Source organism: Talpa occidentalis, unplaced genomic scaffold, assembly GCF_014898055.3.
Source record: "Talpa occidentalis isolate TD23 unplaced genomic scaffold, MPIMG_talOcc4v2.1 talOcc4.8, whole genome shotgun sequence".
NCBI lineage: Eukaryota > Metazoa > Chordata > Mammalia > Eulipotyphla > Talpidae > Talpa > Talpa occidentalis.
In genome coordinates, this window is record NW_023605194.1 from 24,067,258 (window position 1) to 24,094,006 (window position 26,749).

Here is a 26,749-nt window from a genome sequence, read left to right on the forward strand (position 1 = left end):
TTTTTAACTTTCATAATTTCATTCTTTTTTAGGAGAGTGGCTTCAGGCACAAAAGGACCACTGGTAGCAAGAAATGAGACAGGCAGGATTCCTAACTTTTTTCTTTCTCCCTGATTTCTTTCTCAATCTCCGAAGATCTTAACAATATCCCTTGCAACTTCTGTTGAGTTCTTAGTGTTCCCCTTTTTGAGCCCTGATGCTTTTCTCCCTGATGCTTTTCTTTCTGTCTGGCCTGTGCCCCAGCTCTTGCATAAATAAAATCCTTATTTTTCTGTTTTATCCTTTAAGCAGACATATTCTCTGTCCTTTCTCTCTCCTTTCCAGTTCATCTGTCTACTTCCTTTTCCTCCTGGCTGCTTCTGCAGTACTTCCTTCCTTTTGGACATAAGCCACTGCAAACTCCCCAGGAAGGTGAAAGAAAGAATGTGGAGATGCATGGCAGTTTTCTTTGAGGCATGCTAACAAAGTAGGTGTATAAGGAATAAAACCAACTGAAAAACAAGTGAACAGAGGGCCTCCCCAGTGGCGCAGCGGGTTGAGTGCAGAGCTGTGAAGCTGTCCACAGCCTCTGCAGCACTGGTTCTATCCCCAGATGGCCAGGGAGATACCCACATGGCACAGCAGACCTCTCCTGTCTTGCCCGCTGCTCCCACCCGTCTGCCTGTTCTGCTCCCTACTCTGTCTGTGGTGAATCCTCTCAACCTCCCACACCTCTGGCCTGTGCCCCAGCTCTTGTATAAATAAATCTTTAAAGAAAAACAAACAAACGAACAAAAAACCAAGTGAACAATTTATTTCCTTCTCTCTGCCTTTTTCTTTCTCCCTGCCCTTTTCAGTTTAAAGATGAAGCCATACATCCCTGAGCATCTGTAAGTCTCACGAAGGGACAGCCAGAGGCAGAACAGTCTGTCCACTGAGGGAAAGTTCCAAAGGCACAGTGCTCTTGTCTCAGACGACCTAGGAAAAGCACACAGGCTATTCCCAAAGGTCAGGTTCAGGGCAAAGATTTTAAAACTTCCGTTCAATATCTAAAGGGAGAATTTAACCTTTTAAAACCAAATACCATAAATATAGGATTCTTTATTAATGTAAGTGACCTAGAGTCATTTACTATATGGAACTCATAGAGAAAACGGGGGGTGGGGTGGTGGGAAGGGCCTCCCTGGTGGCACAAGAGGTTAAGTCTCAGCACTCTCAGGCTATGGGCAGCTACTGCAGCATGAGTTCGATCCCCAACCAGGGAGCTACCCACACGGTGCAGCAGACTTCTCCTGTCTCGCCCGCTGCTCCACTCAGTAGTGTATTTCAGTCAGTCTGCCTGTTCTGTTCCCCACTCTGTCTCTGGTGAATCCTCTTACCCCCTGCATCTCTGGCCTGTACCCCAGCTCTTGTATGCATAAATAAATACATCTTTTAAAAAAAGAAAGAAAAGAAAACGGGGGAAGAAACGTTTTTAACAAACTTACCACTTCCTACTTCTCCATATGCAGGTGTGACCATTTTATCAGAACTAAATTCTACGTATTCCAAAACAGTTTTGCTTTTCAGCTCTGCGTTGTTAGGTAAAGGTATATACAGTTTTGCCAGTAAGCTTGTACTTTTACTTATTTCATAAACCTATATATAAAAGAAATGATTGTTAGTTCACTGAAAGTACAAAATTTAAAAAAAAACAACTAAAATAAGTACGCCCAATAACATATTTTCATTCTTTTTTAAATACTAGAATATAAATAGGTATTGCTCTATAGATTTCATCCACATGATTATAAGTAGATAATCATATATCCTTAAAAGTATGCCTTTTACTAATTTCAAGGAAAATGAATTAAAAGGGTTATAAATATAGTTATGAAAATAAGGTATATTACAAAAATAACTAATTTTTGTGTAGCACTTTTAAAGTTCTTTTAAAGAACTTTTAAAAGTTCTTTGCCTCATTTGAACCTGGTAAAAATTATAGGAAATAGGTATTAGTCTTCCTATTTTATAAATACACTTGATGTTAGCCAAAACGCTGAGAAGCGATCTGTTTTATAAATAAAGAATTGGAGTCTTCATATAAAACTATATTAGTTTTTAATTATAAACAATGGAAACCCAGGTTGCATTGCTTAGGCAAAAGGGAAATTCATTGCCTCTGGAATGTAAGGGCAGATTAAACCAGCTATGAAGGGGGGGGGGGAAATTCCAGAAGGAGAACTAGAGGTGCTATGTAGATGGTTCCATAGACCTCTGGGTATTCTGATTCCATATGCTGTGCTTCCTACTACATCTCCACTACTCCTGTAATAACAAACCTAATTTTTTTTTTCCAAATAGAAAAATCTTATTTTGACCTATACTTTGTTGTCAGTGTTTGGAAAAATAATATGTGCTCTAAGAAGGAAGTCAAGGAGCGGTGTGGGAGATGTTCCCCTTGAAAAATAAAAATGAATGTGCCAATCAAAAGGATAGCTGATTAACCAAGAAAGCAGAGTACAAGGAAAATCAGGGCCTCCCTGGTGGTGCAAGGAGTTAAGATGCAACCTATGAAGCTATCGGCAGCCACTGCAGCGTGAATTCGATCCCCATCCAGAGAGCTACACACATGGCACAGCAGACCTCTCCTGACTCATCCGCTGCTCCCCTCAGCAGTGTATTTCAGTCAGTCTGCCTGTTCTGTTCCCCACTCTGTCTCTCGTGAATCCTCTCACCTTCCCATGCCTCTGAGCTGTACCCCAGTTCTTGTATGCATAAATAAATCAATCTTAAAAAAAAAAAAGGAAAATCAGAGACAAAGCTTTCTGATTATCTAAACTGGTCATATAAACACTGTCCCTGTAAGATTGAATTTAAGTCAATACAACAGTCTTTGGAGAAAGAAATCCCTAATGCAGAAAGATTTGAAGAGAGTATAGCTAATGGACTTAAAATACTCAGGTCAGTGAAAGAAATTTCTTACAGTGAATCAGTAAACTGGCTAAGAAGAGACAATGAAGTAATAAATATATTCAAAGATTAAACTAGTTTCTGATTCTACACATCAGCCTTGTGAATTTTAAAAAAGAGATGTATTCTCAGAGGACAGTCAAATCCAAATTTTCTGAAACTATAGGACTGGAGGCCAGATCCCGAGAGCCGCAACTGTAAAGGCAGAGAATGCCATCTGCCTCCCAGGAGACAGCCTTGTTCCTTGATGTAGTTACCAAAGCCACTGTGTTTCTGAGATGGAAGGCCAAGAATGACAATGGGCACTATAAATGGAGGAACTAGAATGTGCAAAAGGGCAAATGTAGGTAACTGCAAGGATGTGTAGTGAGAACAAGTAATTCAGTTTGGCAGAAGTGAAGAATGAGTAAGGAGTGGGAAGAGGTAAAGAAGAGATGCAGATTACCATCTGTTAAACTACGGCATGTAGGTTTATTTTGCAATTTTTGTAGCTGCTTATTGGTGTAATTTATCTCTAGCTAGATTCCTTTCTTTTCCTGCCACTTAGTTTTCTGAGTTATGTGCTAACTCATGGGATGATGAAGGATTCAAAATATGCATTTATCAATTAGGTAGGGGCAGATTTTAAATAGCAATCGTTGGATTATGATATGACTATTTTAGGTAGAATAGTAGGAAAGTATAATCAGTTTATTTTTTAAGTAGGCATTTCAAGAGAGGTACATATTAAGATGACAGGAAATTGATAGACCAGATGAACGAAATGAATACAACCTCTGATCAGGGATAGAACAAAATTCTTGTGGGCATTAAAGAGGTAATTCTGAATTACAGATTTGTCATTTTAATCCCTTTCCCACCTATCAGACACTACCTCATGCTCATAAACACAAATCTTTATTTCCTCTTAACTTTTCTTTCAGGTTTAGATTTAAGTTTAACCCCTGTACTAGCCATCAAGACATCTTGTCTAGATCCCATTACTTTCTAATTTTTCTCCACTGTCTTATTTTCTTCTTAATGTAGGGATTCTTATGCTGGGTTCTTGGGATAGGGGGTGGAGCCTGATGTGTATATGTTCTTGCATCAGGGTTTTAAAGGAACCCAAGATCCAAAAAAGATGGATACAGCAAGAGACTGAAACCTTGTCAGGGCTGAAGCAATTTGGAGAAATTGTTCAACATTTATGATAGTTACACTACTGTTTTAAACAGACCTCCCCTCCCCCACCGGCGTAGTCCTGCTGCATGTCAGGGTGGGCAGGGATTTTAACTGGTGAGAACAGATCTAGACCAACCTCACAGCAACTAATTGTACACTTACAGCATACATGGATATTGATGAATTATAAATATATATGAATTACCCAGATACATGTATAGATCAGTTATCTCTTCATATCAAAGAAATCACATGTCACATATAACAGTAGCCAAAAATAACTTTTAAATTATGCTATGGCACAAAATAAGATATGAAAATAAGTGACAATGGCATACCTCCAAGCAAATTGTTTCAGGCCAATGTATTAACTGAATATTGAAAATCTGCTGAAACATGACTTTAAAATCAGACTGTAGTGGAGACACTGAAGTGCAAGAGACCTGTTTATCATTGTATAATATTTTAATGAAGTATTTAAGCTTCTGAATTTTGGCTCTCCTCTTTTGTTCATGCCTAAAAATTAAATAAATCGTGAAAGTAGGCTTGAAGCAAAAAGAATATAAAACATTAGTTTTTTCAAAACGTACCTAAGCACATTAAAATATGATCATTTTAGAAAGCAAATGGCATCTTTAACTTCAATAACATTTTCCTATCTGTGAATAAAAGTTTCTATACAAATGTTTTTAAAGACGGATATTGACTCAAAAAGAGAAAAAGAACTAAAATCAAGAACTCTAAATCATTCAGTTATTTATTTTATGAAATTATAATTTAAAGAGATTACAGCACTTGTCCATCATGTTTTAGGAGAGCAGAAAACTGATGGTCATAAAATGAGAATAGAGGAAGCTGAATCAAGAATTCAAAAATATTTTTAAATTTACAAGAAACACACACAGAGAGCCTATTTTCAAATAACCTCATAGAGGTGACTCTTAGTCACTAGGCTTACTGTGTTCTATTAAAGGCCTTTGAAAATTCCTTTAGTCTTAAGTCGTATAACTTTTATGTCCAGGACATTTTTTTTTAATTCTGAACCCAAATATCGAAAAGGCAAACCAGGGCTTCTTGAAAAGATTTGTTGGGGGAATAAATTGGTCCTTCAGTGATATCAAACTCCTAGAGAGCCTTCATCCATCCACTCTACCAGTATTTATTGAATATCTTCTCAGCTACAAGGTAACTGACCTTAATAATGTTTAAGACTTGATCTTTTTCAGAAGGGAGAAGACAAAAACTTAAAATCCCTTCATGTTCTGTATCCTAGTTGATCAAGGGTCCAGTATCTTCCTGCCCCCTTCTCTACTACTTATCCATCTTCTCTCTAATGTTAGGGACAAAATTATTTAATCTTATCTCCCTATTGGCTTCTTCTGACTATCTTCCCTTTACCTTTAGAGAAATATCTTAGTCAAATTTGCCCTTTATGTTGCCTTTTGAAAGTTTAACAATGAGTTTCTGACCTGATTATAAAAATTCATTAATTCAGGAATCTATTTATTTTCAGGATGTCTTACCCTCTTTCACCTGTAAACTCTTTAAATCTTTTATAATATCTCTATTCCTTTCATCTTTATCCTTGACCTCAGTATATTATCCTTTTCTAGAGAAGTAAATCTTATTCAATAGGATGTTTTCTTTTTTTTTTCTCCCCCCACCACCATCCCTTAAGCCCTTTTGATTCTTCCTCCATTCCCCCTTCTTCTTATCCCAGATCTTTAGATATCCATACATTCCATAGACTATGCCTTCCCATCTGTTCAGGCTCCAGGGCACAGGTGATGGTAAAAGGGACAGGAAGGAGAGGACTGGGCAGTAGGGCCTCAAAAGGCTGCTTCCATGAGCATTAAGGGTTCACGCTTCCTATCATGCTGTAGCTGTGTGGTGGGAACCCACCCCAAGGCCAGCTCCGCAGTCAAAACACCTTGAACCATCTCATCCTAGCCTGGACCTCCACGTTATGGTAAAGTAGTATCTGCTCTGGGTGAGGACTGTTGTTGAGACGGCACCATCAGCCAGGAATCATTTCCTTTTCTGTACATTCTGAATCATTTCCTCTTCTTATCTTGGGGGCTTGTTCCTGTTGTAAAGATCCAGGTACTTCAAACCTGGAGCACATTGGTGAGCACATTCAGTTGTCTCAGTGTGGGCCTGGGTTGGGGTAAGGCAGGTGTTTTGTGTGTCACAGCCACAGGCTGCAAATAAGAACCTTCTCTGAGGAGATGCAGGTTCCAGTCTGGCTCTCCTCTCTGGTTTGGGCACCAACTATTCTCATTTGGGAGCCACAAACGTAAGCCAGTAATCACCCCTTGGTAATCACCTTACTCTTCTAGTGGTGCACCCTTTGTCTTGCATGCACCCCCTTCTCTGGCCTAGTGCCAACTTGTTTCAGTCCCTGATGTGAGGACATACCCTTAAGTTAACAACAGTGGAGGGACTTCATGCAGCAGCCACCCTTTCCCCTTGTGGTTGGACTGTCCTGTTATCACTTTAAACACATCATTTGGGGGTTGTTGACTATGCTTAGCTGTAATTTGGTTGTGAATAGGTGGAGGAGGTGAGCCCAGCATCTTCACTCTGCTACCGTCTTGCTGGACTCTCTCAAGTGGACATTTTAAATGGATAATGACAGTAACGCCACACTCTAGCAATAGCTCTGAAAAGATATGAAGTATATTTTCTTTGGCCTGAGTGGGACTAAGTTTCAGCTTAGGCTTTTCAGCACAAATTTCTTCTTTCTCTCCTCTTTATCTCAAACTTCCATGTTATGGTTCCTTTTCTCTCATATTCACCCAGGTGGCTCTTTAGTATTAGATCTGACATCATAAACTATCTCAAATCTTTAAAGAACATAGGGATAGGACCAATAAAGCATTCCTTCACTGCTGTACTTCTCTGGTGGCAAAAAAGACAGTGACAATTGTGTCGTTGTGTCTGCTACTCTTTATGTTCATTTAAAAATGTAACCATCTGTGCATTCATTTAATGAAATGAATATTTTGGAACACCTGCTATGTTCCAACACTGTGCTGAATGGTGCACATTCCCAATACTCAAAGTGAGAAGATATGATGTGTCCCATGATCTAGGTCAGGGCCCTAAGCTGTCATATCGTCTTCAAGGGTGATGAGATTCATAGGCTTAGTAGAGGGGAGCAGTGGCGGGTGGGGGTGCTGTACAACATCTGATTTGGCATGACTATTCTAGGAGTAGGGAGAAAACACTACAACTCAAGATGAAATCACAAATGAAAAGGAAAGAAGAGAGAACTTGAAGAAGTTCTCCCTGGTGGCGCAGCGGTTGAGCGCAGGGTTGCGAAGCTGCCCACAGCCACTGCAGCGCTGGTTCGATCCCCAGCTGCTCCCCGGCCACATGGCGCGCAGACCTCTCCTGCTGCCCGCTGCTCCCCTCAGCAGTGTGCTTCCATCCTTCTGCCTGCTCTGCTCCCTGCTCTGGCTCTGGTGAATTCTCCAACCCTCCCGCACTTCTGACTGTACCCAGTGCTTGTATAAATAAATAAATAAATCTTAAAAAAAAAAAAAAAAAAAGACAGAATACTGCTCAGAGGGCCCTCTGGGTACAGGACACTTTTTATGAAAGCAAGGGGGTCCCTTAGCAAACAAGGGTAACCACATAAACTTATTTTTTACAGTGGCTTTATATCCCACTTATCTACACATGGAAAAAAAATGATAAGCACAGCAAAGCAAAAAGTAACCGCCACATCAAACTGGTATTCTGTGTCACTGCAGCTTTAGAAGTGTGACCTTGGGTATCTAAACCTCCCATAAGCATAAAATCCCCCATGTCTAAGATGAGGATAATACAACTCCACAGAGTTATGGTGGCAGTTAAATGCACAAACACATATTGCAAAGTACTTAACAAAGTTCTGGGCATTTGGTACTCACTCAAGAACTACAATATTATTATTAACAACAGTGCAAGTAAGAGATAACATATCACAAAGAAATAATCCTTTAAAATGCTTACAGTGAACACATGCATATGTTTGTTAATTCTGCAGTAAAAGAAAGTTGTGGCATCAAGGTAATCGATTTTATTCTTTCAGTATCTGTTTCTTCAAGTTCTGAAGCTAGAGAAGAGAGCCTCTAGAAACCCAAAAATGTAAAGATATAATTAATTACATAAGTTCATGGCTTAGGACAGTTGTTCTTAAAATTAAACTTATCTCCTATACTTGTCATTTTGCTAGGTAACTGGTACAAATACCAACATTTCCTGATCTACCAAACACAAGATACCATTTATTTAGGGTGTACTGGTCATGGTGAGGTGGGTGTTATTTTGTAGTGTAAATACCTCCTGTTTTTCCCCATTCTGAGATGTTTTTCCTTTAGTTTTCTTCTCAGTCTCAGACATTCCCGACAGTTCTTCTTGTTTTTGTTCATCACATTTACTCGTTTTTATCCTAATTAATAATGAATCTAGTTACTTAAAGCAGAAACAATGGAAGTATTCCAGAGTTGCTAGAGGTCTTGCCAGCACACACACAACTAATCTCTTACAACAAATAATTTGATATCCCAAGAATATTATCAATGTGATAACTTAGACTGTTCATATTAAAAAACTTCATAAGCTTGTTCTCAGTTTTCTCCCTAGTAAGTAAAACTACCATTCTTATTTATAGTCCTTTCTAAGGGCATCAGAAACCTTGTCAGTGGGATAAAAGAGATATATTTAAGGACACACTATGCTTCCTCTCACTTTTCTTCTTCTCAATTTTTTTTAAGATTTATTTATTGGGCCTCCCTGGTGGCACAGGTGGTTGAGCACAGCGCTGTGAAGCAGCCTCTTCAGTGCTGGTTTGATCTCCGCCGGCCGCAGAGCAACCCACAGCAGGGCAGACCTCTCCTGTCTCTCCCGCTGCTCCCCTCAGCAGTGTATTTCAGTCAGTCTGCCTGTTCTGTTTCCTGCTCTGTCTCTGGTGAATCTTCTCACACTCCCGCACATCTGGCTTGTGCCCTTGTTCTTGTATAAAGAAATAAATCTTTAAAAAAAAAGATTTATTTATTTATGCATACAGAGCCGGGGTACAGGACAGAGGTGTGTGTGTGGGATGAGAGGATTCACCAGAGACAGAGTGGGGAACAGAATAGGCAGATTGACTGAGTACACTACTGAGGGGAGTCAGGAGAGGTCTGCTGCGCCATGTGGGTTGCTCCCTAGCTGGCTAGGGACCAAATTCATACTGCAGGGGCTGCGAACAGCTTCATAGGTTGTGTCTTAACCCCTTGTGCCACCAGGTAGGCCCCTTCCTCTCAATTTTTTTTAAGCTGTGAGAACACTACCATGTTTAAGGGCAGGCGACCATAGTGGTATTAAATGGTAAACACTCCTTGTGTTTATAAACAGTGAGCAGTTCACGACATTGCTACTGCTCTTACTGCCTCTATACTAGTTAACTCACACAGTACATACTAAGTACATGTCTGACAGTATTCTAGATACTTGACTAAAAAGAAAAAAGAAAAACTCCAATGAAGTAGGTACTATTAGTATTTCTCTTTATTAGTAGTTCAACAAAACCCAGGCTATCTAGAAACTTTTCAGAAAATAGTTGGTCTTGGAGTTGACTTTTCCTGAGAGTTTAGGAGTATATTTGTTTTAGTACAAAGTTTTCATCTTTTCATGAGGAGATTGAGAAAATATTGTATGCTTTGTTGGGAACGTAAAAGAGCATAGATTCTTTGGAAACAGGCTGGAAGATTCCTTAAAATGTTAAGCAGAGTCACCACATGACCCAGCAATTCCACTTCTGTGTATATACTTGAGAGATGAAAACTTATCTATCCATGTGAGGAGAGACCACTAATAGGAAGATGTGTCCGTGGCAGGGGCAGGGGTGGCCATATGTTACAAGTTGTTTTTTTATGCAGTGATGGTTGCACAACTCTATAAACACACTGACAACCATTGGATTGTACACTTTCAATAGCTAAACTGTACAGTATGTGAATGGTATGTCATTAGAGTGGTGGGCAGTTCTTCAGGAGGGCAATAAGAACAAAAAAAGCAGCTACTCACCTCTGAAACTGTAACTTTATTGGGGTGCTTGTAAACCCTTGTTGTTGTCGAAGGGATTTTATCTGTTTCCAAGCCCGCAATATACTGTGTATTAAGGATAAGTCCTTTTCCCTTTCTAAGTCATAGAGATGTTTTGTATTACTACAGTAATAACAAAATGGTAGATCAAAATTATTTTTGTGAATTAAAATTGTAGGTTTAAAGAATAGCCTGTAAGAATGTATTGCACTAACTCTTGTCTCCTGCCCCCACTTATGAATTTTTTCCATTTTCTCCATATCTTGATGTAAAGACTAAAATTCCATTTAGTGATTCATTTCTTTATGACTAAAAGATTTTTCTCTTCCAAAGTGCCCTCCTAATATGCATTTTTCTGGTTTTGTGTAGGGTATTTATGACACTTTTCATCAGATTAACAATTAGAATCTGCATCAAAATTAGAGGAACTTTGGTGGAGCAGTGAGTCTATTATTTTGATACTGAAGTGATATAAGTAATTTTAATACACTTAACAAAGCTATCTGGAAGCTTAAAAAGCTCTTCTTTTAGGGGTTATAGTTAAAATCCAAGTCCTTGACTTATCAAGGTCTAGTATTAAGCCTTACCATTAGTCTCATATTGATCAGTGTATTTTTAACTATATTTACTCTCTTCTGATCTTTACTACATTCTGAAATTTTATATTTTCACTCTATATTTTTAAATCCCACAAGACATACATCATTACATAATTGTTCATTGAGGTTTATCTATGTATTTACAATTTTTTTTTGCTCTTTGATTCATCCTGATTCATTTTTTTATCATTCATCATTTAAAAAAATTCTATTAAAGACATTATTTTTGTATTGTAAGCACATATTCCTTAGAAATTCATATCAGTGGAAAATCTCTATACTAGGGTTAGAGTTATGCTCTTCTGGAAAAAATATTCATTGGTTTTGCCAGTTGTCTGGTGTCAATACCTATCAGGGCTATTTTAAATTAAATTACAAACCTGAGATTTTAGACCACATTGGTAGTGTAAATTCAGGTCATAAATCTATGAGAATGCTGGCTTGAGATGATTTTTCCCTTTCTTCCCAGCGTCAAGGACAAAGATAGTTTCTCTGTCATCCGCTTTTCAGCCTCCCTTTCAGGTGATTTAACATCCATTTCAAATGTCCACAGACTACCTTTTGCAACATTTGAACACAGTCCTGAGAGTTTTCCTGAATGAGTCTCTCTCACATTGCCTTCTGTAACATTAACAAAAACCTCCTCAGCGACCCTCCTGTAGATACAAACCCTCACACTTAGACCCCATTTAAAGCCCTATTTTTTTCCTTTCATTAAAGTTCATTTGTTCTGTGCTCATTATGCCAATACCTTTTCTTTGCCTTCAACTTTAATCTTAAAATAACACTTATTGTTTTGTAATTACTAATGACTTCACTTATTTACTCATTGAACTAATATCTATTGACTGCTCACTATGTGTCAGGTTTTACGCAAGCTATATGTCAACCTTCTAAGGTAACATTGCTTTTCTTTAATTAGGTTGTTCTAGGAAACCAATGATTTAAATCAACTGTTGCCTCTAGTGGCTGAGAGTCTGATCAGTGAGCTGGGAGTCAGGGTATTTAACTATAAAATCAGTCTCATATATAGATAATTATTTTATCTTTATGCACATTTGAACTTTCTACTCCATAAGTACCACCCCATGAGCTATCTTGCTTTTGGGGATTCCTTTACACATAATTATGTTTTATCTTGGAATTTTCTTTCCTGTTATTTCGTATTTTCCAAATTTCTCTTTCCAACTAGTTTATAAGTCAATAGTTCCTAACTTGTAGACCATGTTCTTTTACAGGGGTAGCATATATCTGCTCTCTGAGTGTAGTTTTCAGGCTCAATTAATATTATATCTTGCACATATGTATATATGTATTAATCTAAAATATATATAAACACTTAAGAACAATAGAATTCAAGTCAATTGAAAAGTAATTAGTAAACAGAGTAGTTTTTAACCATGTCTTTGTTTTAAAATCAATAGATATTTTTAAATTGAAAAACTCCAAGACTATGTCAAGTGATAGATACTTTTACTGGGAGACATAAAAGAACTCAACAAGTAAAGACCTACTATATTCCTAGATGAGCAAATCCAGTTTCTATAAAGCTAACTTACCTTATGTGCAATTCTGTGAAATATTTTTTTACAAAAGTGGGTTATAAGGACTTTTTACAAAAGTGGGTTATTCCTATAACTTGCTAAACAATGGGTATCTTGTCTTTTTGTATTTTATATCTTCCATTACAAGTGCATTACTTTGTCAAAAGAAGTAACTTAACACAAGTGCTTGATGAATGAATGGCCACAAACCTACCTTATCTGCCAGTAATAATCCTGTAAAGATTTTCTGGTCAACTGGTTCATTTCCAAACTTTCATTTGCTAATTTGGTAGTGTCTATCAGTGCTTTAAGCTACAACAAAGAAAATATTTCTTTTGGTACATTTCATCTATCTGTTACCATCACCTCAATTCACTTGTGGGTTTAGGTGTGTGCTGCGACAGCATGAGTGTGTGACTTTTTTTTAAAGAGGCATATATTATTTATTTGTTTGTTTGTTTATACATGCACTGGGTACAGTCAGAAGCGCGGGAGAGTGAGAGAATTCACCAGAGCCAGAGCAGGGAGCAGAGCAGGCAGAAGGATGGAAGTACACTGCTGAGGGGAGTAGCGGGCGGCAGGAGAGGTCTGCGCGCCATGTGGGACCCTCCTCCGGTGGCCGGGGAGCAGCCGGGGATCGAACCGGCACCGCAGAGGCCGCGGGCAGCTTCGCAACCCAGCGCTCAACCGCTGCGCCACCGGGGAGGCCCGAGTGTGTGGCTTTTTGTGTATAATTGTCTTATATCCCAAATTATAGTCAATACAAACAACTTGGGACAGAACTGAGAAGAACCTAATATATGTACACAATAACATTTTATCTTGAAACTTCTAGGTAATCAGTTCATCAATTAATACAGAGAAATGTCAATTGATGAAGATGGTAGATTGAGCATAGGAATGCACTTTATCTTCTACCTAAAACTTCATGGTTACAGAACTATCTGGTTATCTGTCTTCATCCATACCACTTGCCATCATCAAATCCCTATTTCTCTATATGTATTTAAAAGTATATCTACATCTATATCTCTATAAAATTATGAAAACATAACATAGCAAAACAAGAAAATATAAAATCAGGAGAACAAGATAATGAGGAAGGTATAAAACAAAGAGAAATATCCTCAGAGAAAAAACTGGAGGTAACTATATTATAAAGTATGTGCAAGAGAGACCTATCATAGTTATAGGGACAGGTTGTGGGAACATCAAGAGTAGAGTCAAGTGATAGATACTTTTACTGGGAGACATAAAAGAACTCAAAAAGTAAAGCCCTACTATATTCCTGGATGAGAAAATCCACTTTCTATAAAGGTAAAATTTATCTCAAACTAGAATCCAATCTCAATAAAAAATGGTAATACGATTGAAAAAAAGAAGCTATCAAGCTAATTCTGATACTAATATGGAAGATCAAAACTATAAGAGCATCCAAAAACATTCTAGAAGTAAACAATAAGGAGGCATTTGTCCTACATAATTTAATGATTAAATATAGTAATTTACCACACCAAATACATCTGAAAATGTGTGTGAACCTGTACTCCTAAAACATGTAATGGTGTAAACCAATGTCACCTCATTTAAAAAAAAAAAAAAAAACCACAGGAATGAAAACAGCAGGAACCAGGGCTAAGGTTAGCCAAGAAACTGAAAATGATGAGCAAATTCACTAGTAATTGGTGAGGTTAATGTCCCGAAGACATTTACCTTAAAAGAGCAATAATTTGTACATTTTACATGCCTCAGAAGACAACAGAAATGTAATCTTGGAAAAACAAATAAATATAGTTATTTAAATAAGATCAGACTAGACCAACATGTCAATAATTGACAGCCATTGAGAAAATTCCTATAAATATGTGAAGCTGGTTTAGGATAAAAGCAGAATTTTAAATCAGTAAAATATTACTCTTTGTAATCATTTCAGATACTCCTCTTGAGCCACAGGATGAAGGTCACCACTGGTTAGTAAAACACTTACAAGCATTAAATAACTTGCAGGATACGTTTGGGGCTGCCTTTGGCTAGCTTCTATAGTTTCTTTCCAGAAATACTGAGATACACCATTGTTCTAATTGGTTAAATATTTAAATAAACATAAAAAATGTTCTATGATAACTTGCTCGGTACTAAGCATTTTGTTTTCCCTTTCAATATTAAGCATTCAACTCTATAAATGTCATGAAAGCCACTCACCTTCTCGTAAAGCAGCTGAGGCAAATTCTGTTGCTGCCTGTCCTGAAAACCCTCATAAAGTTGGAGCAGCCTAGCACATAACACTTGCTCTTGATTGAAGAGAGGATGATGGCTGAATTGCAAACCCACAATATTGAGATCTAATTGGTACATCTCCCTTTGACCTTCCATTTTGCTCCTAGCAGAAGCTTCTGTATTAGACTTCACTGCCTATTAAAGACAAATATAAATACAATGTTCAATTCATTTGTTTCTTTTTAAACTACAAATAATATTGCCTTATAATACATGTTAGCTGTTGGAAAATTAAAATTTTGTCTTTCTTCATTGACATTATGGCCTTAATTTCATAAAATAGATAGCATTTTAGTCATATTGCTATAAATTATTTTCATCTACCTTATTATTATGTGCTGGTAGAAGTTGATTTTCAAATTTTATAAGTCCTAAAATAATTTCCTATAAGAACATCATGACAAATGGTGTTAAAAATGACTAGATCAGTATTTCAACTACACAAAAACTTAGCAGTCATGGGTAGGTCAGTTAAATGGGAAATATTTATTAAAACATCGTCCCAAGAGAATATGCTGGTCATCTCTGGAAAATCCCTTGAGGAACCGAGACCTCTAAGCAAATGCTACCTCATTTATAAAGGAGGCTGTCTCTGTTTCTACATGGACTATCTCCCTTTGGATCCTGCATTGCCCCTAAATTAGTTCAAGTCTGTAGGTTTTAGATTTTTCTGCAAAGTAATTCGACTATATTTTAGTGTACTACTTTGAGTTAAGTGCATATTTGAATAGGAACATGATCTGTTTTCTTTTATAATTAAAGACTGAACTGCTTATTTGGAATGACATATTTTTGCCTTACACAGCAGGTAATGAAAGGGAACACGTATGTATACACATTGTTATCCATAAATGATGCATGATTAGTTTTTAGTGATATAGTTAAAGATGGTTAGTTACTTAGCATGTGCAGCCTAATTCATGAATGCCCAGCAACTCCCATGACTGTATCCACCCAGAAAGGGAAGCATGAACCCTCTCTCTGAGCAGGAGAGCCTAACAGTCCATGTCCTTCCACATGTGCCACTGCTCTTACACCTGCTGTCACACTGAAAAAAAAATGCTGTCTCACTTCTGGCTATCAAGGACTGGATGTCACAGTATGATACTGTCTCCCCACTTTCTCTTAAGCTAGGAATCTTACCCCTTTGTTCTTATTGGATTGGGGAGGTGGGGAGGCAAGAGAACAGCCATAAAGCTTGTTTTTATTTTATCTCATAAGTCATTTTCTAAGGAAGGGTCAACTAGAGGGGGAAGCCTGCTCTGGAGTTCCCTTATAAGATTTAGTTAATTGGTGCTAAAATGGTCATTAGCCAGGTAAAAACACCAAGGAGACAAAATCGTCTCAGTTTTAAACAAACAAAATTATAATTTTGGAAATTAAAGTGCCTTAGCTAGAGAGGTCTATCTTGTTAAGTAAATTCAGCTAGTAAATCTGGTTGGATGGCTGTGTGCTTACTTGCTTTGGGGTTTTATTGGGGCGACGAAGCCTCTGTCCTTGGTCTTACTCTATTCAATACCTACTGGCTGTGGTGCTCAGAAGCTAGGGGGGGTAACTAAGACGGTGGAACATCTAACAACAGTCAAAGAAAGTGTGTTTAGACTGGAGAGGAATAAACAGAAAGATATTCTGTGCTCATGGACTGGAGGAATTGCTATTGCTAAAATGTTCATACTACCCAAAACTGAATCTGAAACTACAGATTCACCTGCAACTCCTATCAAAATTTCAGCAGCATTATTTCCCCACAACAATCTTAAGTGACCACAGAGATTAAGCAAAGAGAATATATGGGAAAATTTGTGAAACTAATACTGTTAACAAATTTCAGGAATCCAGCCACTGTATATTTTGACACTAAATAGAACAACATAGTTCTGTGAAGTTATTAGAAAAGTTATCTGAAAACAAGTCTTTCTCCTAAAAGCTCAGGAAAACTAAATTAATATAAAAATAAGTAGCAGAAAAAGCTCAAGCTTAAATCTATATAAAGTTTCTAAAATACAATGATAAAGAGTATAACCATGTCCATACATTCAAACCTAAAAGACTTCCAAAAACGGATAAAAATAAAAACATGGTTTTCAAAATGAGCTAAAAGACATAAAAAAACATAAATCAGAATTAGAAAAACTCAGAAATGAAGTGACAGAATTAAAAATTAAAAAAATATTTTTGAAGTTAAGCCTAAACTAGAAGGAAGACAATAGCAAAGAAACATCATTTCTTAAGCTTAAAAAAGGAGATTTTTTTTGAATTAAAAAAGGAAGAAAATAATTCACTGGATGAATTTAATAGAAGATTAAATATAATAGATTAACATAAGTTATAATAGATATGATAAAGAATTCTAATCACAAGCACAAATAAACTGTTACTGTTTACCTTCCTGTATGTGATCTTCAGTGCAGGATTTAAAGACTCTTTGCTCATATTTAGTCTGAAATTCCATGACTGCCTAATAGGCGAAGGTAATGACATTATTTCTCCACTTTCTTCAAACCAACACTTTCCCTGTTACGAATATTTAAGTACAGAAATTAAACATTTCACTAAAACAAGTGTCATATACTATCAGTGAGTGGTTTAACTTGTGAATTGATGCACTTGCCTCTTTTAGTTTAAGCAGGCGATTTTCCATTTTGTTGCAGGCCTTTTTATATATTTCCAGTTTTCTCTGAATATAGAATCCTTCATCTTCTAAAATGCGTGGCATCCTATCTTTTGGCAGTTTACGCTGATGGAGCACTTAATAACAAAACAAAGATATTGCTTTAAAGTCCAAAACATTAAACTGATATTAACCAAACAGGAAGCAAAGGGGGCTTACACAAGGGTATAAGAACACACACACAGACACACACAAACACACACACACAGTGAGTTCTTTTACCCAATTCCCTTGAATTCAGAGAAAGCATGAAGAACACATATAGAAAACCTTCTGTAATTTCAGATGAGTACTTTTATATCTATCCAGCAATATGAAAGCAATTATCTTATAATATAATTCATGAATGACTTGTATTTTTGTCATAAAAGAACTTTACCTGGAGAACTACTTGGCTCAAAAATATTTGCTTGCTGGTTTTTAACTTGTTCTTGATCATCTGCATATTCAGCGGCTTTTACTTCAACTAAATCTGGAAAGATAACTTCTTTTATAAAATCTTCATTTTGGCCCTCAGTAAAATTTTGTAAATCATCACCAAGTGAAAAATGTTTGGAGTAGTTGTCATTTACTGATCTCTGTTGAACCAGAAAGAAAAGTAAGTATATACATGCTTGTTTCCAATGATTAATATGCAGACAAATGAAATGTTGGGGGCGGGGAACAAGGGATGGGGGTGGGGGGACCTTGCTGTGAATTGTCTTTCCAATTATCAAGTTCAAGCTGAAATCACAATCAAATGTTACTAAACATACAGGGATTGATTTAAGGCTTAATATTAGCCAATATGATTTTTTCAGTAGCCCTTCTTTGTAATTCTCAATGAAAGACTACTGAAGTAGAACGATAATTCAAGCATCCCTCTTCTATTGAAGATGTCCTGAGATACTAGACTATGATGTTTCAGGTACTGAGAACACACTATAGGGCAAAGTCTAGAGACAACAGGCCATGTGGCCAGAAAGCTCGTTTCATTTCACCGTTCAGAAAGCAGTACCACCTTACTGATGTGAGCAGTCACGCTGTTTTCTGGATGGTATTTAAGAAAAAAAAAGTAAAAATTCAACACAGAACTCATCTCTGGCAGGGTGATTACAGTGAAATTCTGAAATACAATATATCAATATATAAAAGTTACAGTCTGAACATAGGTGTTGAAATAGATACATTAGTAAATACAAGATGCAGACTTTACATCCTGATGAGGAATATTATTGCATCTTTTCACCAAAAGTCACCAATTTGTTTTGTACTTTACTTATCTAATTTAAAATACACATACATTGAAAGAGGGGAGCAAATAAAAATCTCTCAATTTTCAAAACATATACTTAGAAGTAAATAATTAAGTAAAAAGAGCCACAGAATTCCTTCAAATAGAGAGAGTGTTATCAAGCACAGTATCATTAATTATGTGTCATTTGAACTGAGGAATGGGGGTGCTGGGGGCAGGAGAAGGGAGCAGGGCAAGAACAAAGTGTGGAGCGAGCACACTGGACAACTGTGCTGGACTGTGGGTGCTGTGGTGGTGGGTGCGCTATGGTAATGACATCCAAAGGGGGAGCCTGTACTTCTGAAATATAAACAACAAAGGAAACCAGCATCACCTCAATACACACACACAAAAAGGAATGGAGGATCTGTAGCAAGTAGCAGGGGTTATGGGGAGCAATGCAAGGCACGTAGAGAGGACAGGACACAAAAAGAAAAAAAAAAACACAGGCGTTGTAGCTAGCAGCCCATCAGTGCTCAGCCCTCTGCGCCTAGGTGGCAAGAGTGCTGTATCCCGGGGGGGTCTCCTGAGGACTGAATGGTACAATCTATATTAAAATGTATGTGATTGAGGGCCTCCCCGGTGGCGCAGTGGTTGAGCGCTGGGTTGCGAAACTGCCCGCAGCCTCTGCAGCACCGGTTTGATCCCCGGCCACCAGGCGAGGGTCCCACATGGCTTGCAAACCTCTCCTGCCACCCGCTGCTCCCCTCAGCAGTGTACTTCGGTCCTTCTGCCTGCTCTGCTCCCCGCTCTGGCTCTGGTGAATTCTCTCACCCTCCTGCACTTCTGGCTGTACCCAGTGCTTGTATAAATAAATAAATAAATCTTTTAAAAAATAAAATAAAACCAATAAATTAATTTATTAATTAATTTAAAAAATGTATGTGATTGGGCATCCAGTTGGCACTCAGGAAATATTAGGAATTATTATCATCAACAGTTTCTCAGTTCAAAAAGAAAGTGATAAAATTTATCTCCTATCCTAGTATTTCACTGTATGCCTTTAATAAAGAATTCTTTCTCCTGGGAATGAGGAAGGGGATCAATTCCAACCTGCTCTGAAGATTGGCCCAGAGCAGAGCCTTCTTCACCACTCAGAATGAAAAACGAAAGACCTTCATCCAGTATGACTTCTGGCTGTGGGTTAAATGGTGGTAAATCAGTACCATGATGAAATGAATACATTTTCTGCTTATAAGTGAAATACTTTTTTTTTAATATGGTAAATGGCAACTTTTATCTTATTTGCAAATAAGGAGCAGCAGGGGAGACAATGTGAAGTTATATTTAACTTTGAGTCTGGTCAGTTTCTGTTTGTTTTTGGTCTTGCTCTTTGTTTTGTAGTGTTTTTAAGATTCTGAGAACCGTGATACTACTAAAAAAAAAAGAGTCCAAACTATCTCCCTTTCCCTAAACTGTAACTTCCCTCTATTTAGAGTATTACCTTACAGTTTAATCAAAAGGTGGGCTCAGGGCAAACTTATTTTTTCCAGCCCTGTTTTCAGGGGTTCCCATCTAACTGTGTACTCACACACAAGCAACACCCCAGTGCACCTATGAGCTTTTATGGAGTTAGAGGGAATTAAGAGAATTAAAAGTAGCATACTCTCAGTTACAAACTCATTGAAAAATAAACTTGCATTTTTAATATGGTAAATTCTGAATCTTTTAAAAGCAGATGGCCATCACGTCCTCCTCAAACACAAATTAGGGAGGGATGAGCTCTACAATAACAACACTCACAACTACTAGGCCACAAGGCTTTTTCAGTGTGTGAAATAAAAGGCTTATCTTACATATCATTTATGTCTATGTTTGTTGTCACATTAACCAGCAAATATACTCACCTTGCAGCAATGCTGTATATTTAAATAGTCGGTATATACTTTTATGTCCCTTTATCCCCACTCACTGCAAAACCACTTACTAAAAATCCTTAACTTTCTGAAAAGATATCCTTTTCTCAGTAGTTGGCATGGAGATCCCTAGCAGCCAATTTCTCTTCCTTTTCATCTCTTTTCTTGATAAGCAGTGGACTCATCTTGAAAAATTTCCAAGTTTTTACTACTCATACATCTTTTTTTTAAAGCCTACTTTTACTTTTAAATTCAATTAAGATAAGTTTTTCAAATCCCCCAAGAAGGGTACTGTGGAGGAGGAGACAAGATGAGTTTAAAAAGAAAACAAAACAATCCTTGTATTTAAATAACTATAGAGTTAAATACTTTAATCGCTTATGGAAGAAATGACTAGTTGTTCACTATTGCTTTTTTCCCATCTCCAATACGGCCATCTATGTTACCTGGATACTTAGACATTTTCCCCATGTTCCTTTAATGGAACTAACATGTGCAACTTGCAGGTTTTATCCTCTAAGACACCAATCTCTAACCCTCTGGGTCTTTCTTTCCTTAAGCCAATAAACATAGACACTGAGGCTTTGCCATGAACTCAGAAAGAGACCCTGTGTTGAAGAGGGCAGGATTCTCCCTGCAAGATGGATTATTCATCTGTTAGATTAGAGAGAAATAAGGCTTCCAGCTTAAGACATTTACTTTGAATCTTTTTGTGAAAGCTGTTTAGACTTTATTCTAAATAACAGTTTCCCCCAAACATGAATTATTTTGTCTCTTAAAGTTTCAAATATGCTACTAAACATTTAGTTTTAGAAAAATCTATACACTGGGGAGCATCTATAATACTTCATTATAATTTTTAGATAAGTAACAATATCAAGTAGGGACAGGAATGACTGCAAATTGGCATGGGAGATCTTTTGGGAGTGACAAAAAATAGTGTAAAGTTGGATTATAGTGTTGATTGTATAACTGTAAGTTTACTAAAAGGTCATTGACACATAAACTTAAGTTGGATAAACATTTGCTATGTAGAATATATTTCGATAAAGCTGTTTTAAAAAGTAGAATAACAGTTACTCACCTTAGACCTCTGAGATAGCTTATCACTGAACACCTCAGTTGAAGATTTCTCATCTTGATTAATCTGAAACACAATATAAATAAATGATATTGAAAACTGAATTTTCACATATACCTACATAATAGTGCTCATAAGACTTTTATCCAAAATAAAAAGTAAAAATGCCTAATGATAGAAAATTGGGTCAAGAAGATGGGGTAGATCCATAGTATGGAGTACTATACAGTCATAAGGAAAGATGAAATGCTGCCATTTAAAGCAAAATGGGAGGAATTCAAGGGAATTATATGTAGTAAAATGAGTTAGAATGACAGAGACAAATATTGGAAATTTACATAGTATATGGTTCAACAAAGAAAAACACTTATAAAAACTGTTAGACAGTGGGTATCCCTAGTGGCGCAGGGGGTTAAGACACAAGCTATGAAGCTATCCACAGCCACTGCAGCACGAGTTCAATCCCCAGCCAGACAGTTACCTACATGGCACAGCAGACTTCTCCTGACTCGCCCGCTGCTCCCCTCAGCAGTGTATTTCAGTCAATCTGCCTGTTCTGTTCCCCGCTCTGTCTCTGGTGAATCCTCTCACCCTCCACATCTCTGGCCTGTACCCCATTGTATGCATAAATAAATGAATCTTTTAAAAAAAGCTATTAGACAGTAATGAATGAAGTTATTTCTCAGGTTAAAAGGGAGGAGAGAAGGAGAAAGAGTCAAGGGGATATAAGAGATGGTGGTAGGGGAGTAAGGAAAGAAGCGAAGAGGGGAAAAGAAAGCAACTGACATCTTTTAACCCTGTACCTCAGGTTTTGTGCTTTCAAGGCTCCTGTGAGGAGATAAAGCATTCACAATATACAAACCTCACTTTGTGTTTATATAAACATAAAGCTTATTTTGTGAGATTGTGGTTGATTGATATCCTTTGGTTGATTGATATTCTTCAGAATGCCAATGAAACAAGAATTAATCATGCAGAACTTGCCAATTATTGTCTCTGCATTTGAAGTCAATGATTTATTGAATTTATGGCTGTTTATAAATGAATATGTGACTACAATTAAATTAAAATGGAAAAAAATTAATAATTCTTCATGTTTTTCTTTTACAAAGTACATACATATTTTCCCCTGAGATGTCATATACAGTTACCAGGACCAATCTCTTCATTCTTCTTGGTTTTTGTTTTGAGGCTATAGGGCTCTTATGAGACAAGTGCAAGAAGGGATGGAAAAAAAAACCTTCAAGTATTTTATTCAAGATTGAATTTTTGGTTATTTTTTTACAAGGAAAATTTTATTATTATATATTTAAACAATAAGTTTAAAAAGAAAAAAGAAAAAAGAAGCATTACCTTAGCATTTTTTAGTTTGTCTCTCACTTTGCCCCTCAAAGTTTCTTTTATACTTTGTTTTTCTTTTGCACCTAAATCAATCAAGAAGCCAATATAATGTAGAGTTCATGACACTTTCTGATAACATAATTAAGTAGCAACAGCAGCAAAAATAACTATTAAATAACTAAACCACATGCCCCTCTGAGATCACGACAATTACAAAGACTGCTTCATTACCCCATGATAGCTTGGACCCTAAAAAAAAAAGACCAATAATGTCCTTTTCACCATTACCAGTTGGAATAAAAACTCTCATGAATGGTCAGGACTAAATTTTGTTTCCCTGCATCCTCAGTTATTAGCTCAAATCCTTCTTTATGTCTGTAGTGAGGCTAAAGGATACAGAATATACAAAATATACAAATATCAAAGCCTATTACTTCAACTTGATTCAAGAAACCTGAAAGAAGAGAATGTACCTAGATATCCATTTTAACTCATGTCAGTTTTATAAACTCAGTATAATTCTGCCAACCCCCTACTTCTGTCAGTTCTGAGAGGAAATGAAATGGCAATACAGGGTATAAAGAAGGCTCTAGCTGTGGTGTGCTGTCCAAAACTCTTACTATTTTCTGTTCCTCTGTCAGATGATCTACTAGACAGATCGAGAAAGAAAAGGACTGTTCGGTTATAGGTACAATAGAAAATGGCGGACATACTGGTCATTTTGTCTTGGATTTTTCTTTCTCTTCTTCCTATATTTGAGTTGCATAGAAAATAAAATGACAGAAACAAAGGATAAAGCATAAAGTCAAATCAGTACACGTCATGAGACTCTTCATTCCTAACTGCAATTGTCCTTGGTATAACTTAAAAATTACTATTTGGTTGGTCTATACGCTATTCCCAGAACTTAGAATGGCAGGTGGCACATAGTAGGTACTCAATAAGTACTCACTGAATGACTAAGTCAGGACTCAATCATAATTTATGCATTTTTCTCCCTGATATCTGAAGCTTCCTGAAACAAGTTCTATGTCTATATATTTATGACATAATACAGCCTCAAGCACACTAGTAGATTCTCCATGCTTCAGAGAGAAAGAGACAAAGATAGACCAAAACATTACATGCACTGACTTATGTATTTCCTAATGACCATTTTGTATAATTTAGGAAGTTTAGCTTTTGTTTGAACTCATTCCTTAAGTAGCTTGTGTTCCCATATGAAACCCAAGGACAAGGTTAGTTATTCAACATCATTTAGAAATAAAAAAACAGTATCAGTGTTGTTATATACTTATTGAGAACCTTTTTGGAGATGACTGTCTAAATTTTCTTCTACTGCAGTGTTATCTCCCTCTTCCGACATCTGAAAAAAAAATTTGTTTTAGCACTAAACATCTTTTCATGTCTCCTTTAAAATGCCAATTTATAGCCTTTGCCTGTTTTTTGAAATTTTGCCTTTAGTCAATCAATGAGTTCCTTTTATATAGCAGATTTTTAAATTAAGAAATTCCTCTCTGTAATTATGTGTCATATAAATGATAGAAATTGCTCTCTGTATCATTGAAAGCACCATTTAATGATGAAATCCAATGGTTACATATTGCCTACTTCATATACCCTTTAGGAAGGTCAAATGAGGCATATGAAAATATTTCAAAACTCAACATCACATCACTGTCAGCTATTGCTTAATTGATTCTGTACTATCTGATAATGTTGGGCACCTTTATTTTATGAAGACTTTCTAAATCCTTGTCCTCTACCCTTCTACCACTCATCATGTATTCTCCCTTCAATGACCATACTTCTCCCAATAGCCTAAATGTTGGCACATCCCAAGGCTTTGAAGACAGACCAAATCTGTCTCCATATTTGACTGCTCTCCTGAATACACTATATCTGGCTGCCTACTGGTATTGCTAATTGAATGTTCTACTAGTATCAAAAATCTCATGTTAAAATGAGATTTGTTTACCATTTTTAAACCTCAATATTATAAAATTAAACCATATTAGCCATTTAAATCCATTTTTAGAATGATATGGATTATGAGTTTATTTTTCGTTTTAAGAAACAAAAGAGTAAAAATCTTCTTTAATAACTGCACATACCAACCAAACTAATGTGCAGTTGGAGTGGAAAGAGTAAGCAGACACACATCAGTTTCCCAATCACAGTGAAAACCTGGGTTCATATTAAAAGTCAAAGAAAGGGGTTCCACGATCATAGTAAAGGCATCATCACGATAAGAGCCTACTCTACAGACATTCTGAAAAAACTGCAAAATGTACCAGTGGTGGGCCTCCCTGGTGGCATAGGCAGTTGAGTGCAGCACTGTGAAGCTGTCCGCAGACAATGCAGTGCAGGTTCAATCCCCGCCAGCTGAAGAGATACCCACATGGTGCAGCAGACCTCTCCTGTCTCACCTGCTGCTCCCCTCAGCAGTGTATTTTGGTCGGTCTCCCTGTTCTGTTCCCCACTCTGGTGAATCCTCTCACCCTCCCGCACATCTGGCCTGTACCCTGGTTCTTAAATAAATAAATTAATTAATTAAATAAATAAATCTTAAAAAAGGAAAAGAAAAAAAAATGTACCAGTGGTGCTGTACCACACTTAAGAACTGCTGAATAAAGCTAACATGAACTAAGATGTGTTGTTGTTATTAAACTTTCAGTATCTTCCTTAAGACAATTAAAAATACCTAATTCTACTCTTGACCAAAGAACAGCAACCCCTGAAAGTGTGCTGTGACACCAGCCCTGGCCAGTGATTGACAGAAGTCTCCTTTCAATTCCTAATTATCTCACTCAGCATCCCCAGAATTCTGGATATTTTTTCATAACTTCTCAATCCTATCTAGAATGCAGGGATAAAATATGAAGTTTAATTGGAATTACTCTAAGAAACACGTAGATATCAATACTACATATTTCATTCATTAACTTAAAAAAGAAACTTTTTTTTAAGCAAAGCAAGGAGTGGCTGGCTGACAAGCAGAGAGAACAGATACATATTTAAGGGAATAAATGAATACATAAATAACTCACCTCTAATTTTCTTCATTACATAACTGACAGACCAAATAAGAGTACAAGTCATCTCTAGAGTCTCTTATTATTTATTTTCTTTAACATACGGACTGTATGATTTGTATGTAGAACCAAAGATTTATCACATTTTTCAGGATCACCCTACATTTATAAATGGATAATTTAGCACAATCAAAATCCTTATAAACTCCATTAGTACCTTACTTTTTTAAAAGATCTTCTTTTCTCTTTGAGATCTTTTTCATGATGGCTCTTTCATTCCCACTCTCTAAATAAGTAAGAAATATTCTTAAGAATTATGGAGAGCAACGTGTGGAGTGCATCCAATGGACTATGGTAGGAGACTATGGGTGCCTTGGTGGTGGGTGTGGTGTGGTGACGTAACATGCCTCTGAATCACAAACAGTATTGTAAACCAATTGAGAAAATGGAACATCAAAAATAAAAAAAGTATTACTGAAAAAAACCATTATGAAACTTGAGATAAAATTATACTATTAAAAATTTTTAACTTAAAAATTAAACAGAGATATATTCTCACCTTTAGTATTTAGCAGTTGATCACCTTTAGTAGAAATTCTGGCTAGTGCAATAAGACATGGAAAAGAAATAACAGGTATAATTATTGGAAAGGAGAAGACTAAATTGTTGGTTTGTAAGAAGACAGGTTTTTACACATAAAAATCCAAGACAATGAAAAGTTCAGACATAATTAGATTTTAAGTGGTAGAATACAAGAGAATGTATGTTAAAGTTAAGTTTCCCTATGTGCTAATATGAAAAAGATCACTTTTACTATAGCAATACAAAAAATTTCAAAATACCTAGGAGTAACTGCAATTAAAATATGTGGAAATGCACTCCAAAGTATAAAACTTTACGATAAG

General features: G+C 36.7%; 1 protein-coding gene across 12 annotated transcripts in view; it reads right to left on the reverse strand.

Moving 5' to 3' along the window:
* The window catches only part of CC2D2B (coiled-coil and C2 domain containing 2B), a 70,067-nt gene that overhangs the window by 42,015 nt on the left and 1,303 nt on the right, over positions 1-26,749 (reverse strand). For 5 of the 12 annotated variants that reach the window (XM_054690534.1, XM_054690541.1, XM_054690540.1 and 2 more), the window contains exons 2-17: positions 26,404-26,441; positions 24,115-24,175; positions 23,523-23,558; positions 22,822-22,892; positions 21,472-21,534; positions 19,585-19,668; positions 17,638-17,836; positions 17,199-17,335; positions 16,973-17,101; positions 14,513-14,722; positions 12,525-12,622; positions 10,150-10,290; positions 8,422-8,530; positions 8,092-8,210; positions 4,431-4,608; positions 1,467-1,617 (exon numbers count right to left, since the gene is read on the reverse strand). In XM_054690534.1, the coding sequence (XP_054546509.1) occupies positions 1,467-1,617; positions 4,431-4,608; positions 8,092-8,210; positions 8,422-8,530; positions 10,150-10,290; positions 12,525-12,622; positions 14,513-14,722; positions 16,973-17,101; positions 17,199-17,335; positions 17,638-17,836; positions 19,585-19,668; positions 21,472-21,534; positions 22,822-22,892; positions 23,523-23,558; positions 24,115-24,175 (1,786 nt within the window). In that variant the 5' untranslated portion in view covers positions 26,404-26,441. Of the gene's footprint in view, positions 1-1,466; positions 1,618-4,430; positions 4,609-8,091; positions 8,211-8,421; positions 8,531-10,149; positions 10,291-12,524; positions 12,623-14,512; positions 14,723-16,972; positions 17,102-17,198; positions 17,336-17,637; positions 17,837-19,584; positions 19,669-21,471; positions 21,535-22,821; positions 22,893-23,522; positions 23,559-24,114; positions 24,176-25,859; positions 25,990-26,066; positions 26,120-26,403; positions 26,446-26,749 lie in introns of those variants that run through there. The other 7 variants (XM_054690533.1, XM_054690535.1, XM_054690537.1 and 4 more) reach the window with 6 other exon arrangements.